We start from the raw sequence: 18,077 nt of genomic DNA, 5'->3' as shown, positions 1-18,077 counted from the left end.
ATCACACCTTTACTTTTTTTTTTTTTTTTTACTTTTTTCCTTTAAGGAAAATAAATACAACTTACTGAACTTAAAAACAATTGTAGTAGAATGCCTGTCTCGAATACAGGCAGGGAATGGGAAGGGGGAAGGGGGTAATGTTACACTGGTGAAGGGGGGTGTTCTGGTTATGACTGTAACCCAAATATGATCATGTTACTTAAAAAATATATTGAAAAAAAAAAAAAAGAATGAATGAGGGGACTGGAAAACCTGTCTAGAATACAGCTGGGGGCGGGGATGGAGGGAGCTTTGGGACATTGGTGGTGGGAATGTTGCACTGGAGATGGGAGGTGTTCTTTACATGACTGAAACCTAATCACAATCATATTTGTAATCAAGATGTTTAAATAAAAATAAATAAATAAATAAATAAAAGAAAGGTGGGAGATGGCATTTTGTGAGTTGACATGAAACGAATGGGGTGAAGCTTCACCAAGCCCATCTCTTCTTTGTCACCCTCTTTTGGGGCCAATAGGGTTGGAGTGGGGACTGTTTCGCAAACTCATGCATGATTCTCTTTCCCCAATCCTCTCTCTTTCTGCAGAGGTGTGAACATGTATGCCATGCTGACAGGGACCCTGCCCTTCACTGTGGAGCCTTTTAGCCTGAGAGCTTTGTACCAGAAGATGGTGGACAAGGAAATGAACCCTCTTCCCACCCAGCTCTCCACAGGTAATATTTCAGGGTCTCCATTCCACTCCATGAGGCAGAATTTGATCTGCAGTCAAGTCCTGGGACTCCTCTTTCCCTGTTCCTCAGTGTTGTCTCCCCAATGTACATATGGTAGGGGTCTTTTCATAACTTAAGAAAATGTAGATGGTACATACATGTCACTGAAAATGGATTTATTCCTGAGTGTGTGGGTTCTTGAGATTTGCCACTCCATATGCTTAATTAAGTTAGAGTTTATTTTAATATAGTTTTAATTATTTTGGGGGGTTTAAAGGACTACTCCTGGCTCTTCAAGATTCACTCATAAAGGGCTTGGAGAACAATATGGGATGCCAGGGACTGTACCTGGGTAGGCCTTGTGCAAAGCTAATGCCCAACTTGCTGTACTATGAGCGGTAGAGTAGTGATAGGGCACTTTCCTTGCATGCACTAACCTAGGACAGACCTCGGTTTGATCCCCCAGCATCCCATATGGGCCCCCAAGTCAGGAGCGATTTTTGAGCGCATAGCTATGAGTGACCCCCGAGCATCACTGGGTGTTGCCCAAAAACCAAAAAAAAAAAAAAAAAATAGTAGCTTATAGAAGCTGAGTACAGCCCAGAGATAACAATTAGCAAAGGGGTGTGTGTGTGTGTGAGAGGGGGGGGGGGGGAGGGAGGGAGAGAGAGAACGTAAACAAACCGGGGTTGGCCCTGTGCTGAGCAAGAGCCTTAACTCCTCTACTCTTCAGCCCTAAAACTGCCTTATGGTCTCTAGGCAGGGAAAAAAAAAAAAGAATTGTGGTCTTGGATTGTTTTCAAATGCACTCCGTTGTAATGTTGACTTTGGAAAGCTGATTCAGGATCCCAGGTCTTCTTTCGTCACTGTACAATAGTACAATAGTAGATTGGTTCATATTTGGTCTTGATTCAAGTTTCGCTATTTGAATTTTGGAGTCTGTTGAAAACAGCTGTTTACCTTTCTGTCAGTTCAGTAACTTGAGTCTGCTGAATCACCAGGTGTGTCTGGAAAGTACCTGCAAATTTTAGCTGGTTCACGTTTCAATAAACGCAAGTGTGCTCAGGTTTGGTTTCAGATCTAGTTAATTTGTACGATTTGTTCTTTTGTTTCCTTTGCCTCTTTAAGTTCCTGGCCTCAACTTTGCCTTGATGAGCATGTAATTGGCTCATTAGAATTAACTTCACTTCACTGGTACATGGTAGATGCCACCCACATCTGATTAAAATATAGATTTAATTACTTAATTCCCACATCTGATTAAAATATCACACTTTTATTTTACTACTGTTTTGTATTTTTTCTCTTGCTGGATAAAGCAGCTGCAAAACTGATCCTGCAGGTATGCTAAATGGAATCCAAGCTGAAATGTGTTTTTGTTTGCAATTATCCAATTGAGTCCAGTCCTCACTTTTGTGAGGGAGCAGAGACTTTCTGGTGGCTAAAAGCAGAGAAGGCATTTTGCACTTGCAAAGAGAAGTTGCAGTTCAGTCAGGATAAAAAGAAATCTTGCCACCCTGAGAACCATTACTCTTGGAGTTAGAAAATGTGCAGCGTGTCGAACAAATTGTTATATTTGGGTTTTAGGGCATTTGGAGATATTGAAAGCTCAGTGGAGCACCGTGAGCAGAGCTCATTCATTTCTTTATTCATTCACTTCAAGTATCATTTCATATCCATTCATTTTTTTCCAGGAATATAGTATGTGCCCCAGTTATGAGCTAGAAAAATGGTAGGTACCAGAAAGAGAAAACAGGACAATTTTCATCATTGAAAGCTTACACTTTACCTGGGGAGACAGACAAAAACCCACAAATAAACATGTGTGATGTTTGATCATAAAGAATAGATATGAAGGGTCAGAGAGATGTATAGGGTTAAGGTAATTTGCCTTGCATGTAGCCAACTCTGATTCAAATACCTGCAACCACATGTGCTTTCCCAAGTACTGTCAGGAGTCACTGTTAAGGACAGAGCCTAGAATAGACCCTGAACATTATCATGTGTGGCCTAAACTGCCAATCCCTTCTCCATCAAAGAAGTGAGGGTTATAGAGAGTAGAGATTCTTCACCCTATACAAATACTGCTGGTTCTGTGCTGAGAGCTACTCCTGGTGATGCTTTGGGGGAAACTTGGGTGGTGCCAGTGACTGAACTGTGGTTCAAATAAACAAGGCAGATTCCTTTGTGATAAAAGAAATGTCCAGCTGCAGAGTGAAGTGGAGTGGCCATGCTCTTGCCTGGGCTCACTCACCTCAGTTCAGATCAAAATGGCACCTTTTTAATCCAAACTCCACTAATAGTCACAGTTGCTCCTATAGTCTCTGCTCAACTATTCATTGTTTTCTTTTTTTTTTCTCCTAACTGTACTTTTTTCTGTTTGTTTGTTTGTTTTTGGGTCACACCCGGCAGCTCTGTGCTCAGAAGTCGCTCCTGACAGGCATAGGGGGCCATATGGGATGCTGGGATTTGAACTACCATCTGTTTGAATCGGCTGCATGCAAGGCAAATGCCCTACCACTCCGCTATCTCTCCAGCCCCCAGCTGTACTTTTACCTGAATTCACCCACTTCAGTTCCACAAATTCCTTAATCCTTGTACTATCTCTTAGTATGATGCATTTATTATATTTTTATTGCTGAGTAGGTTTATTTTTTGTTTGTTTGGGGGATGCACTTGGCAGTCCTTAGGGGGTCCTCCTGGCTCTGAGCTCAAGAATTACTCCTGGCTGTGCTGAGGGGACCATATGGGATGTTGGGGATCAAACCTAGGTTGACTGCATACAAGACATACACTCTACCTGCTATGTTATCGCTCCAGCCCAGCTGAGTGGTATTTTATGGAATACTTATGCCAGAGACATTGGTTGTGGCTAGCTATGGGCTGCTTTTTGTTGGGGAGGAGGCTTATATGGAAGTGCACAGGGACTCCTCCTGGTTCTGTGCTCAGGACTGGCCCTTGTCAGTGATTGGGGGACCCTGTACAGTGCCAGGGATCCACTTGGGTTCAGCAAAGCAAGAACCTTTCTCCCTGTACTCTCTCTCTGATTCTGGCTCACAGTAAGGAAAGCTGCTTTCAGCATTCAGGCAGGGTTTTGTGTAAACGTGATTACATTTATCTGCGACCAGTGCCTGTGAGTGAAATTGCATGTATTGAGTTTTGTAAAGTACTCTCCTATTTGGAGTGACAGGGCTATTTCACATTCTAATTAACAATGCATCTGCTTCCTCGCCCATGTCGGATGAACTCTGGTTCTCATTTTGGCTCTCTGAGCATGGCATCATGTGACTGTCAATAAGCTTTAATGTTTACAAATAAATGCAGCTTTTCAAAGCAGTATCTCTGAGGGCTGGACAGTCACAGAAAGTGCCATCTCTCAGAACGATTCTGGGCTTCCCTTTATGGTTCAGGAACCTTTTTTGTCTTAAGTGACAAAAAATAAGAGGAGGAAAGTCTTATTTGTGTGCCTGGAAAAGGCAGATGAAATGGTGGAAATTGCATCTCCTTGTATTAATCAGGCTCAGCCAAGTGTGGTACAGTAACAAATAGTACCAAATCTCCAGGATGTAGGAGCCCAGAGACTCACTATTTCACATTCCACATCCACCTGTAATGTGTCTATGATGACTTGAATCAGCAGTTGAGGGGCTCTGCCCAGCCCAGTCAGTCCTGGTGCTTAGCTGTTGAAGCAATCACTGTCTCAAACATGGGCTGCAGAGAATGAAGGCATGCAGAAAAAAAGGAAGAGAAAGGAGCATACCAGCATGAAATCTTACCCCAACTCATCCCTTCCACTCATAACTCTTATCTTTCTCAAACACATCCATCACATGATTTTGCCCAACTAAATTAGAGAGTTTGGAAGTACAGCCCTAGGGTATATCTGGGTAAAAGCAGTCTAAAAATATCTGTTGAACTCTATTTTCATGAACCAGAGGCCCAGGGGTGCCAGCAGGTGGTTTCTGGGTGGAGATGGACAGTCTGTCAAGGACAAGTCCTGATTTCACTTTAAGAGACTCAATTTCTTTTTTCTTTTTCTTTTCTTTTTTTTTTTGGGGGGGGGCACACCCGGTGATGCTCAGGGGTTACTCTTGGCTTGGGGGACCATATGGGGTGCCAGGGATTGAACCCAGGTCCGTCTTGGGTTAGTCATGTGCAAGGCAAACATCCTACTGCTGTGCTATTGCTCCAGCCCAACAGACTCAATTTCTTAATTTTTGTTTGGTTTTTTGGGCCACAGTTGGTGTTGCTCTGTGATTCTTTCTGACTCTATGATCAGTAATTACTCCTGGCGGGCTCAGGGGATCTTATGGGATGCTGGAGATTAAATCCAGGCCGGTCACATGTAAGACACATATCCTATCTGCTGGGCCTTCACTTCTGTCCCCCTATTTCTTAATTTCTAAACTAATCTTGTTTTTTCCCCATTACAACTTATTTTCCAGGCAGATCAGGCTGGGTTCTTTAGTGTTTTCTGACTGGGGAAATTAAATTTACCTGTAGAGATGGACAAAATCTATACCTGAATAGGAGTCTACTTGACCTGTTCTGCCCTGATGTTCTGACCACATGTGCTATGCTCCACACTCTTTAATATTAGAATCCCCCACCTTCCAACATGGGACCAATGCCTCATCCCTCTATTTTGATCACTTTCACATGTGATCAGAAAGGATTCTATAGATGTCACTTTTCTCAAGCATCCTTCTTCTGCACTACTCAATCCCTGAGCCCATGCATATTGATTTAGTGATTTTGCTTCTTGTGTTTTGCATGATCTGTGTATTCAGCATAGCAGAGTGGTTGGACTAGGTCGAAAGAACTGTGGCCAAGTCGGCATTAGAATAACACTCATTGCTCTTTGGAATCCTCCCATGGAGGACTTGCCTCTCATCTCTGTCACTGACGCTCAGGGGCTTGTGCACAAGATAGTTTCTTCTTTTACTTGTTGGTCTTCATGGTTAACAGGGTCAGATTTGCCTCTCTGGCTTGTTTTTCATCAAGGGCACTTATAGTTTCAAGGGCACTTAAGATCCGTTTCAAGCAATTACTTCAGATTCAGAATGTTGTGTTTGGGGGGGTGGGTCACACCTGGTAGGTTCGGGAGACCATTTGGGATGTCTAGGATCAAACCTGGGTGGACCACTTTCAAGGCAAACACCCTACTGACTATGCTATTGCTCTGGCCCCAGATTCAGAGTGTTAGGATTACCCAAAATTACTCTATCAAGCGGAGAGAGAGATATCTGAGCTGGTGCTAATTCAGATTTTTTTTAGAACATCAAAAGTAATCTTTATACTCTTCTGTCTCTGTGTTTTAGATTTGTTTCATTTGGGAGCAGGGAGTAGGGTTGTCCATAACAACAGTGGTCAGGCTACTTCTGGCTCTGTGCTTAGGGATGACTCCTGGCAGTGCTGGGACAGGTAGATGGTAGTGGTAGGGGAAGCTCATATTCAGTGCCTTGGCATTAAACCAGGGTTGGCAGTGGGCAGGGCCACAGCTTTAACCCCATTCTGTCCTTTCTGCCCCCAGGGTGATGAGATAGTAGCTTTTAGGGGATGGGACTAGATTTGTAACCCCTGAGCTGACCCTCTCCTAAGATGCTAATGTCTCTGTTTGCTATATGTTTGATCTACCCACTGTGTTGGGGCTCATCTACACCTGTCTCTCTCTTTCAGTAGGGGAAAGTAGGGTTAACTTTAGATGTACATAGACCATGTGTGGAGTGGATCACAGAAAGGGACTGCCACCTTATGTGAGTCACCCCTACTCTTTGGCCCATATAGGAAGCCCAAGAGTTGAGAAGAACAAGTAAGTGGAATGTAATGTGGTCACAGCCGCCATGATGCTTCCAGGACATGGGAGCATATTTTAATCCCTTTGTTCATGAGCTGCAGGGATTTTTTTTCAGAGCCCTAATACCAACTTCAAAGAGCTGTACGGATGTTTTCAAAGTGCATTTTGAATAGCAACGTGCTGTTTGTGATGTCCAAAGAAATGAAATTCGTCAGTGGAGATTCGAACTAAAATTACTGTGCTCATCAGCAATTTGGGAAGATGCAGAGCTCTTGGTTCTGAAAATAGAACAAAAACGCACATCCAGTCTGTTCTTAGCTCTTCTGGTTAATCATACTGTGAGAAAAAAGGAAAAAAAAAAAAAAAAGCTGGCTACTGCAAGAGGGTTTGTTTGGGTCCTTTGAGGGTAAGCGACAGAGCAGGTCTCGGCAACGTCATTAACTCAATGGCTTCCCATTTCAATTCATTAAGCCCACAGCTTTTTCCTTTGACCCAGAGTTGTCCTGATGAAGCATCCAAATGACTCTTACAACATGGGGGAAGATAAAGACTGTAAAGTTCCACAAAGAGGAGCCTTTCTTTTTTCATTGAGCTCAATTTGCTTTGCAAACCATTGAAGATCATTTCAAGAAAATTGTATTTGGCAACCCAGCTATGAAACATAATAAAACTTAGAGAAACTTAACAGTGGCTTACTACTGCTTTGGTGCCTACCCATCTATTTTAATACCCATTGCGTTCTTAAAGGGAAATGATTCTTTACTGATATTAACTGCATGAGAACTCTGTTGGAAGAATGAGCTGGTGGAATAACCTAGCAAAAGGGATTTTCTTTTGGGATAATTCTGGCATCAAAATTACCTTGAGATCCTGAATGTCTCGTGGAGAAGTTTAAGAACAATGTCTCCTTGTTGAGTAGAGCAGCTAACCTTGAGAACTAGCATTTTCTCTCTTATCTCCACAAGTCAGTAAGTGGAACCTCCTTTTGTTCACTTTTAGAGGTGGGTGCAACAGAAGTCTCTGGTGAGTGCAGGGAGACTTGAACTGGGTTGTGCTTATCCTTGTACTATAGTCCCTCATGGACATCATCACCTCTCTAGGGATATTTAGAGATCTCAAGGGTGAAGGAGCCCCACAGGGGCTCAGGAGAAGGGGATCATGTGCCTTGATTATCATTGGCATCTGCTTCTAGCCTGTGACATGAGTGTGTTCTTTGTCCCACATCTTCCCAGGAGCCATCAATTTCCTGCGCTCTCTGCTGGAGCCAGATCCTGTGAAGAGGCCCAACATCCAGCAGGCCCTGGCAAACCGCTGGCTTAATGAGAATTACACTGGAAAAGTGCCCTGCAACATTACCTACCCCAATAGGTAAGTCAGTGTGCCTGGGGCACCCCAATCTCAGGCAAGATGGGCTGATCTCATGAGTCCTGAGTAGGTCTTGAATGGAAAAAAGACTAGACTCGGTAGGAAGCTGGTTCTTCCCTTGGTTTTCTCCACACCCCCTGACAAGCCTGCTTTGGTGCACAGTTGGAGTGTTGGCCAGGGTGGCTCTCTGGTGATTCCAGAATCCTTTCAAACTTGCGCCTTAGGGACTGAGGGGTGGGTGAAGGTGGGTCTTCAGTAAGTGGATGTGTTTGTGTGTGTGTGTGTCTGAATATCTCTGTGTATAAATTTATACATGTAGGCATGTGACTGTACATGTGCTGTATGATTTTTGTGGGTGTCTTTGCATTTGTGTCTGAGTCTGTGCTAATGAATATATGCATCTATGTGTGCCTATATGGTAGTGTCAGTGTATCTGTCTTTATGAATCTCTGCATCTGGTATATGGGTATTTATATGCCTATATGTATATGAACATGTGAACCTGTATACATCTATGTGTATAAATGTATATAGGTTTATGTATGTGTCTGTTGCATTAAATAACGATGGATCTGGATGGTGAAGGATGGAGGTGGAATCTTTCTCTGCCATCCCAGGCCACGTGGCTCCGCAACCCCATTCAGCTGGCGGGTCCCAGGTTTAGGTGAACGGTGGAATCAAACTCATCCAGAGACAGGCATCAGGAAGCATCAGCTTTATTTATGCCTTATTCACCACATGTGTCGCCTATATCATAACCTTTTAAGCATTTGCTATTCTTAGCTAGCCCTGCATCTTAACTCCTTTCAGCCATCTTCCCTTTGACCTCCATGCTGGTCAAAGACCAAAAGGCCAAAAGCCTAATCCCCTGGGTCAAAGGCCTTATATAACCTTTCAAGACCACTCCCCGGAATGGGAGGGTCTCAGGTAGGTACACCTAAATCCAGGGTGGAGTTACATGTGTCAATATGTATATTTGTGTATGTCTGCATGACCCATGATTACTGTGCACTGTTAGGTAGGATTACTCCCTTCTCTTTTAAACCAATATGAGGCTTCTCTCCTGACCTTTTCTTTTGGAATTTGGGCCACACCCGGTGACACTCAGGGGTTACTCCTGGCTATAAGCTCAGAAGTCGCTCCTGGCTCAGGAGACCATATGGGATGCATGGGGATCAAACCCAGGTCTGTCCTGGGTCAGCCATGTGCAAGGCAAAAGCCCTACTGCTGTGTTATCACTCTGGCCTCACTCTCCTGACTTTTTTGGGGGGGTCCATATGGGATGCCAGAGGATTGAACTGCAGTTCATCCTAGGTCAGTGCATGCAAGGCAAGTGCCCTATTGCTTGTGCCACTGCTCTGGCCCCTCTCCTGACTTTTTAAAATGAGCTTTACCTCATCTCCAAGTCCTTGCAATGTTGGGGTTGGAAGAAAGGGAATGCTTCAGTCACTTACAGCTGTGCATCCCTTGTACTTCCTTTGAAGGCCTCACCTCAGCCATTTCCTCAAAAGGAATCATTTGGGAAGCTGCCTCCATAGTCTCCAGGCTGGGCTCATCTGTAGACTTGAACACAGGGACAAATAGCATTTCCTTTTTCCTACTCCCTGCACTGGTCAGGAATAAAGAGGGAAGGAGGGTCAGGCTATGGGTCCTCTAGAACAATAATGGAGCTTCCATCATGATGACCCACTGTGAGAGCTGTTTTCTTCACATTTGACCAAGCTCTGCTGAGGTCGAGAAGGACTGACAAAGAGGAACAAAAGGGAACCAGTGGGTGAGAACAGAGAAAAGGGTGGCAGGCATCTTCCATGATGGGTCTTTCAAAATGCCCCTGAAAGTCTGGAAACATCTGCCATGCTTTATAAATAAAAGCGACAAACCCCTGGGAAGCTGGAGAGGTAGCATGGCGGTAGGGTGTTTGCCTGGCTTGAAGAGGATGGTGGTTCAAATCCCAGCATCCCATATGATCCCCCGAGCCTACCAGGAGTGATTTCTGAGTGTAGAGCGAGGAGGAACCCCTGAGCGATGCCGGGTGTGACCCAAAAACCAAAAAAAAAAAAACAAAAAACAAAAGGCGATAAATCCAAGTCCTGCATGTCTGATGGGCAAGCAGTGCTTTATTTTGTGGAGAAAGTTTAGAAGAACTTAAGGGTGTGGGTAGACATTTCTGGAGTCTTCAGCCAATTTCTGGGACATGGTATGGGAATGTGAGGTTCCCTCTTGGCCAGGTACAGTTCTAGCATTTGACTTCTGGGGACTGGTTTGAGCAGAAAAGGTACTAAGTTTATCATGCCAGGGAAGCTGTAACTAGACCCCTGTGTGTCAAGCCCAGCTCCATTTGGGCTGGTATCTGAACCCCAACGTGAGGTGGAGAACAAAGTTGAGGAGTCCTGCCTCTCCAGAGTTTAGACTTCCCGAGGGGACACACACAGTGCTGCCTTCTGTAAAAGGTGAGATTACTGGGGGTAGGGGGGGTCACTAAGCTCATAATCACTGTGGAAATGAACATAATCAATCCACTCAAGGCAACAGCTGGTGATGGAAGTGGAGGTTCCGGTTTTATTGTTTTATTTTATTAAAATTGTTTAAATTGAATTACCGTGAGATGCACAGATACAAAGTTGTTCATGATTGAGTTTTAGTCATACAGTGTTCAACATCCATTCCTTTACTAGAGCACATTTTCCGCCATCAATGTCCCCAGTTTTCACTTCCGTTCCCCTCTACCACCCAGTTTGCCTCTATGGAACTCTCTCTCTCTCTCTCTCTCTCTCTCTCTCTCTCTCTCTCTCTCTCTCTCTCTCTCTCTCTCTCTCCCCTCTCCCCCCTACCCTCCCTCCTTTTCCTTCTCCCCCCTCCTCAACTCCCCCTCCCAGAGCACATTTTCCGCCATCAATGTCCCCAGTTTTCACTTCCATTCCCCTCTACCACCCAGTTTGCCTCTATGGAACTCTCTCTCTCTCTCTCTCTCTCTCTCTCTCTCTCTCTCTCTCTCTCTCTCTCTCTCTCTCTCTCTCTCTCTCTCTCTCTCTCTCTCCCCTCTCCCCCCTACCCTCCCTCCTTTTCCTTCTCCCCCCTCCTCAACTCCCCCTCCCCTTCACCATCCTCCTCCTTCTGCTCTCTGGTTTACAGTACGCTGTTACTGAGATGGTACCACACATATTAATTTTCCTCTTTTTAGCACCTAGTTCTTGTGCAGACTGATTATTTCCAACTCTCATTTTCCCCCTTGAGCCTTGTCATTCACTAGGTTTCACTAGGGACCTGCTGGGGGCCTCAAGTCATAGCTTCCACAGGCTATAGTCAGGCTTTCAGAGATGAGAAAGTCAAGGAACCTAGGCTGGTTTCCACACTTAGCCAGAGGCATAAAGTTTGTCCTTTGTGTGTTTGGGAGTATAGGGGTGGGTGTAGGAGGCCACATCTGGCAGCACACTGGGCTCTGCACTCAGGGATCACTCCTAATGGTGTTCAGGGGACCATATAGAATTCCAGGAATTGAACCTGGACTGGCCACATACAGGGCAAGTGCCCTTCCTACTGTACTATCCAGCCCATTTGAGGCCGTCATTGAGAGCTGGGTATATGGGCAAGTGGCTGGAATCTTGTATGAGAATGGAAACAGTGGCTCAACTCTACCTACTTCTATACAGCCCCTTCTTCTTCTATACAAGTAGTACATCAGTGCTTGGTGTGAAAGACGGGAAGGCTGGCACTTGCCATGCCCAGTCTTGACCTTGGAAAATGTCTATGCTTCTAAAGTGAGTGCTCTTGATGATTACTATTCTGGTTCTGCCAGCACCTAAATGAAAGAAATAAGGATGTGTGTGTGAGCAGAGAAAGATTTTCTTAATAGCATTTATCTTATAGGGGTTGGGAGATGGTTCAAAATGCTAAGTGCAGACAGGATATCCAGGAGAGACCCTGTGTTCGATCTCTGGGCCCACATTGGTCTCCTGGGCACCACCAAGAGTGACCCCTCAGTGCCACGTGTGCAACAAAGCAAAATAAAGCAAATAAGTTTGATGTATCTCCACATGCCTAGCTCCAATTTTTATTTTTTAGAAGTTGTCAAGGAACAACTTTTGGGAAAAGAAAAAATAAAATAAAAGGTCATGTGCTGGGGCCAGAGAGATAGCATAGTGGTAGGGCATTTGCCATGCAAGTGACCGACCCAGGATCAACTGTGGTTCAAATCTCGGCATCCCGGGCCCAGAGAGATAGCACAGCATCGTTTGCCTTGCAAGCAGCCGATCCAGGACCAAAGGTGGTTGGTTCCAATCCCAGTGTTCCATATGTTCCCCCATGTCTGCCGGGAGCTATTTCTGAGCAGACAGCCAGGAGTAACCCCTGAGCACCGCCGGGTGTGGCCCAAAAACCAAAAAAAAAAAAAAATCCCGGCATCCCATATGGTCTCCTGTGCTTGCCAGGAACAATTTCTGAACAGAGCCAGGAGTAACCCCTGAGTGCCACTGGGTGTGGCCCAAAAACAAAACAACAACAACAACAGCAAAAGGTCATGTGCTTTATTCTTCAGTTAAAAACAATTTTTCTTTTTCATTTTGGTCCATATTTAGCTGTACTCGGGCTTATGCCTGGCTCTGGATATAGAGATCATCACTCTTGGTGGTGCTTAGGGTACCATATGGGATGTTTGGGATAAAACCCAGGTTGGCTATGTGTTACACAAGCACCTTACCTATATTAATATCTCACTGATCCTTTTTTTAAAAAATACATCTCATTGATGTATCATTTTTGTTTATTTGTTTTATTTGTTTTTGTTTGTGGACTACCACTAGTGGTGCTCAGGGGTTATTCCTGGCTCTGTGCACAGAAGTTACTACTGGTGGTGCTCAGAGAAACATATGGGATCCCAGGGATTTAATCTGGGTTAGGCACATACAAGACAAGCTCTTTTTCTGCTGTACTACTTTCCAGCCCAGATTTTGGTTTCTAAAGCTGCACACAGAGGTATTTAGAAATGAAACTCCATAAGGTGTGAGATTTAAAATATGTTAGTCAAAATATATGTGTGTATATGTTGTGTGTGAACATATGATTTCACTTCTCTGTGGTTTATAGAGACACCCAGTAAAGAAATGAGCTAAATAAAATAAAAACAGACTTTTAGCCTATTAGAACAAGTTGGTGGTTGCAGAATAGCTGTGGAAAGGGAGAGTTGAGTGGGTAGATCATTAAAAGGGTCAGTTGAGTAATGAAGGGGAGGGAGTTGGAGTCAAGAAGGGGTACGGAGTATGTTAGTACTTAAGGCCTATTCCAGCATTCAGGGGACCGTATGTAAGTGCTGAGAATTAAACCAAGATTTGACTATAAGGCAAGCACCTTACCCACTATACTTTATCTTTGTGGCGTGAAAGTTGTACTTTTCGCTGTGAATTTAATTTAAACAGACACTGATTTATAATTACTCATATTTGAAACTCAGTGTTATAATGCAATGTTATTTTAGTGAAAACAAAATTAAAACTGAAGAAGCCACTATGGCCCACTGTTGGCAATGAGTAATGGCCAGGTGTGGAGTCTATCTGGGTTTTTTTTCCATAGGTGTGCAACTTCCCATGGTGAAAGTCAAATGAGGAGTTAGAGAGAGCACAGAAGTTAAGGCTCTTGCCTTGCATACAGCTAACCTCAGTTTAATGTCTGGCACCACCTAGGTTTTCCCAGAACCTCCAGGAATGATCCCTGAACACTAAGTTCAGGAGTACTCCCTAAATATGACTGGCTCCCAAACATATAATAAAATAAAAATTAAACAATTGAAAAGTCGGGGCCGAAGCAGTGGCACAAATAATAGGTTATTTACCTTGCACATGCTGACCTAAGACGGACCATGGTTCCATCCCCCAGCGTCCCATATTGCCCTCCAAGCCAGGAGTGATTTCTAAGTACATAGCCAAGAATAACCCCTGAGCATCACTATGTGTGGCCCAAAAACAAACAAAAAATTTGAAAAGTCAAGTAGCTCCCAGCAGCCCTACCCACATCTCACAGCCATCTATATAAGCTTATTGTTCCAATTCTACAAATTCTGGAGCTCTTGAAGCACAGAGTCAGGTATAACACCTCCAAATTTCACAATACAGACAGTGGAGTAGGACCACAGCAAATTAGATGGGAAAGTAGCATACAAGCCAACAAAGCTCAATAAATGAAAACAATAACACACACAGAAAGTCCAACTAGCAACAAACAGCCCAGTAAACCCTCAATGACTTCATGACCCATGGTGAGATACAAAAATTTTTCACAAATTTTCTTTCTTATTTTTTCTTCTTTAGTTTGAACCATTCCCAGCAGTGCTCAGGGCTTACTCCTGGTTTTGCACTCAGGTGTTAATCACTTCTGGCAGGCTAAAGGCACCATACTTGGTGCAAATATTCTATCTGTATACTATCACTCCAGCCCTAAAGTATTTTTTGGATAATTCCATTAACAGCAACAGAAAATAAATTATTTTGTGCTTGTTAAGGGGGCAGATTTGGGTGGTGGGTGGGAACTGGAATTAGTGGTGGCGGGAAGATCACACTGGTGGTGGGGATTGGTGTTGGGACCTTGAACACCCGAAACAACTGTGTAAACACAGTGTTTAAATAAAGTTGAAAAAGAAAGTGGTTGTTGAAGGAGTGAGTGCGTGGACAGACCAGATGCCCGTGGAGAGTAAGCTCAAGTCCTGAGCCTTTCCTGGGAGGTGGAGCCGTGACCGTGTCTCTGTCTTTCCTGCAGGATTTCCCTGGAAGACCTGAGTCCCAGCGTGGTGCTGCATATGACCGAGAAGCTGGGCTACAAGAACAGTGACGTGATCAACACGGTGCTCTCCAACCGCGCCTGCCACATCCTCGCCATTTACTTCCTCCTGAACAAGAAACTCGAGCGCTACCTGTCCGGGGTGAGATGCCCTGCCTGAGGTCTACTCTGCTCCTTTCAGCAAGGAAAAAGGACCCCACCTCCCAGGGGTATTCTCAGCTGCTGGCAGTTGGTCAGAGCAGTTGGTTCATTGAAATGAATGTCAGGGGAACCAAGTTTCCCTGCTTCTGGGGAGAGCTTTTGATGGGAAGTGGTTTTCAACTGTTCCCCTGCAGAGTGAAGTCCTGGGCAGGTCTGTTAAGAGAGTTCGAACTCTTTTCTCTGAGGCTTTGTTTTTAATCTGCCATCTCTTAACTCTGCGGGTTCCTGCATATCTGGGGAGTGACTGGGTTCATAGAAGTTGGGGAGCAATGCATCTCCAGCATTCATCTCTGAGACCTAGTGAATGAGAATGCCACTGTGTGTGTGTGTGTGTGTGTGTGTGTGTGTGTGTGTGTGTGTGTGTGTGTGTGTGTGTGTGTGTGTGTGTACTGCTTTAAGAAAGGAAGATGCATTTACAGTGGACTCTGGCTCAGTCCAGGCATTAAGAAGTCCAGAGAGTCCAGCATAGAGGGGGTGCTCCCCTCTCTGGACTAGATTCAAGTCCCCTCCAGCCTGGGCCTAGAACACAAATTCTGAGCCTCTGAATTCTGAGGTTGTTACTTCCTGTCTCTGGGACTCGGAGCAACTAACCTAATCTGTAAAATAGGAATAATGATGGATTATCAGCTTGATACCACAGCCTTTGTTTATGTGCCTGGGTGAGGGAATGTAGGCATGAGGAAATCATGTCACTGCACATGGACAGTGACATAAAACATTCTGCAAGGAGAGTTGGTAGAAAGGCAGTTAAGATTTGTCATTCCACTATTGTTTCTCTGATTTCTGATGCTCAGGGCTGACCCAAGAAACCAGGGAATTTGCTAGAAAAATTCAGAATTCTCAGGAGTTTTGAGATTTGAATGCATGTTCATCCATCTTGTTTATACAAACCCTTGAGATTTGAGTACATTTTCATCCTATATATGTGGCATTTGGGATTTGAGTGCTCTTTCATCTAGTATATGTGGCACCTTTGAGACTTTGCTTTCATATTCTATATGTGGGACCTTGAGATTTGAGTGTGCTTTCATCCTGTATATACGGCATCATCAGATTTGTGTTCATTGCTAGTTAGGAAGACATTTAGAAAACATAGAAAAGACAAACTGTTGGTTTCTTTTTTTTTTTTTTTTTATAAGTCTTATTTGAAGTTGTGACAGCCCAATACATCACAAAAGTCTGCTAAACAATAGGCTTAAAAGCCCTAGGTGAGATGTCTACATTAAAACTTTTTTTTTTTTTTTTTTGGTTTTTGGGCCACACCTGGCGGTGCTCAGGGGTTACTCCTGGCTGTCTGCTCAGAAATAGCTCCTGGCAGGCACGGGGGACCATATGGGACACCGGGATTCGAACCAACCACCTTTGGTCCTGGATCGGCTGCTTGCAAGGCAAACGCTGCTGTGCTATCTCTCCGGGCCCTACATTAAAACTTAAGACAAAAAAAAAAAAAAAAAAGATACTCCTTCTGTTGGGCAGCTTTCCCAGCTCTGGCAGCTGGACCAGAATAATGCACAGAAGATGAAATGGTTAGAGAGTGTCTTGGTAGCAAGGAGACTGTGAGACAGCTAGAAACATTGCTGAGTAGATAGAACTCACAGGTTTGTTAAGAGTTGGACGAAAGACAGATGTTTCTAAGCTGATTCAGCATGAGGCAGCTGCAATATTTTGCTTCCCCAGGAAAGGATCCTCAAAACTTTGAAAGATGAAAAAAGTTTTCCTTTCACCAAAGGAAAGAGGTAGACGAGAAAGACTTGAAAATAAGAGTCTTCTAGGTTCATGGTGGTCCTTGTAAACAGTGAGGGGAGAGCTGTGCTGGGGACAGACAGGCAGCTTTATATTTTGGCTCATAATAACAGACAAATGGCCTTAGATTTGTCTTGGACACACAGTGTATTATTTATAGCATGGGATTAAGTGATAAGGAGGAATTCAGAAAATCTTGGGTTCTCTGTGTTTGCAATGAGGAGTTTACAAAAATCTGTTGTTGCTGAGCCTTTGCTAAGTGTTTTTTTGGGGGTAGCGTACCTGGCAATGCTCAGAGTTTATCCTGGCTCTGAACTCAGAGCCCACTCCTGGTAGGCTCAAGGGGCCATATGAGATTCTGGGGATAGAACCCAGGTTGGCTGCATGCAAATCAAGTGTGAAGCCTAGAGCAGAAGAAACTCCATTTTGTTGACCTAATTTTAAATGTCCATTTAAGGCTAACAAAGCTAATTTTCCATTCCAACAATAATGATGTAGATCCCAAGACCCTCTAAACCACAATATACCATCCTAGACATCTAGCCATAAAAGAACATGAAACACCCTAGACAACAACCAATCAACTTAAAGATCAAGACTTCCTGCTTCTAGTCCTATAAAACCTGACTTGTTACCCGAGGGATGGGGAGTCACTTCTCTGGTAGTGACCTGGCCAGTCAGTTTGTAGCTTGTTGGTAAATGGAATAATGCTTTGCTTTATTTCAATTATGTGGTCTCTTCCTTTGACTATGGACCCTAACACAAGTTCCCTACCCAGTGTATTATCTTTGTGACCTCATTTATTTGCTCATTTTCCTTTTCCATGAAAGCATGAGGTGCTGTTTCTTTCTTACTGTTTCTTTCTTTATTTCTTTCTTTCCATCTTGCCACTTCTTTGTAATTTCTGCTTTAGAATATATTTTAGAATAAAGAGCATGGCACATGTTTACAATTTCTAGACAGGCCGAGCCTGTTTACAATCTTCCCACTCCTGAGTCACCCTCAGAGATCGCCAAGCCAGAGGACATTGCATTCAAAATGGAAATGATCCTCAAGGAGACGAGAGAATATGGGCAGCAATGCTGGATTTTCTTTTTCAAGTAATGTTTGATGTGTTAAAAAAAAAAAAAAAAAGAGGTTTCTAAGAAATTCTTTTATGTCCTTTCCCTTGGTGGCTGCTTTTGTTGTTGCAGTATCCTGGGCTCACACACATGTGCTGAGGATCATACTGAAGGCACCAAGCATCAGACTTGACTTGGAATTGCAGTGGGAGGAGGGCAATGCTGAGGAGCAAACTCTCTCAACACTTGCTAAGCAGGAGCTCTGTCATGGAGCCACATCTCCCCACCACCACCACCATCAATGAGTTTTGTAAAGGGTTCTCATGAAGTTATCTGCCAGGTTCACAGTGTCACATATTTCAGGAATGAGCTGTTGTTCCTCTGCTGAGTAACTGAGAAGATGCCAAAATTCTTTAGGCAGATTTGCAGCTTCA

The 18,077-nt window shown here is 44.0% G+C and overlaps 1 protein-coding gene across 1 annotated transcript in view; it reads left to right on the top strand.

Moving 5' to 3' along the window:
• The window catches only part of HUNK (hormonally up-regulated Neu-associated kinase), a 113,346-nt gene that overhangs the window by 85,327 nt on the left and 9,942 nt on the right, over positions 1 to 18,077 (top strand). Inside the window, exons 5-7 of the mRNA XM_049785770.1 lie at positions 587 to 714; positions 7,741 to 7,876; positions 14,618 to 14,780. Of these exons, the coding sequence (XP_049641727.1) occupies positions 587 to 714; positions 7,741 to 7,876; positions 14,618 to 14,780 (427 nt within the window). The remainder of the gene's footprint in view (positions 1 to 586; positions 715 to 7,740; positions 7,877 to 14,617; positions 14,781 to 18,077) is intronic.

The sequence above is a fragment of the Suncus etruscus genome, chromosome 13 (genome assembly GCF_024139225.1).
Source record: "Suncus etruscus isolate mSunEtr1 chromosome 13, mSunEtr1.pri.cur, whole genome shotgun sequence".
NCBI lineage: Eukaryota > Metazoa > Chordata > Mammalia > Eulipotyphla > Soricidae > Suncus > Suncus etruscus.
The sequence above is the reverse complement of the archived record's forward strand: the minus strand, read 5'-3'. Positions and strand labels throughout refer to the sequence as shown.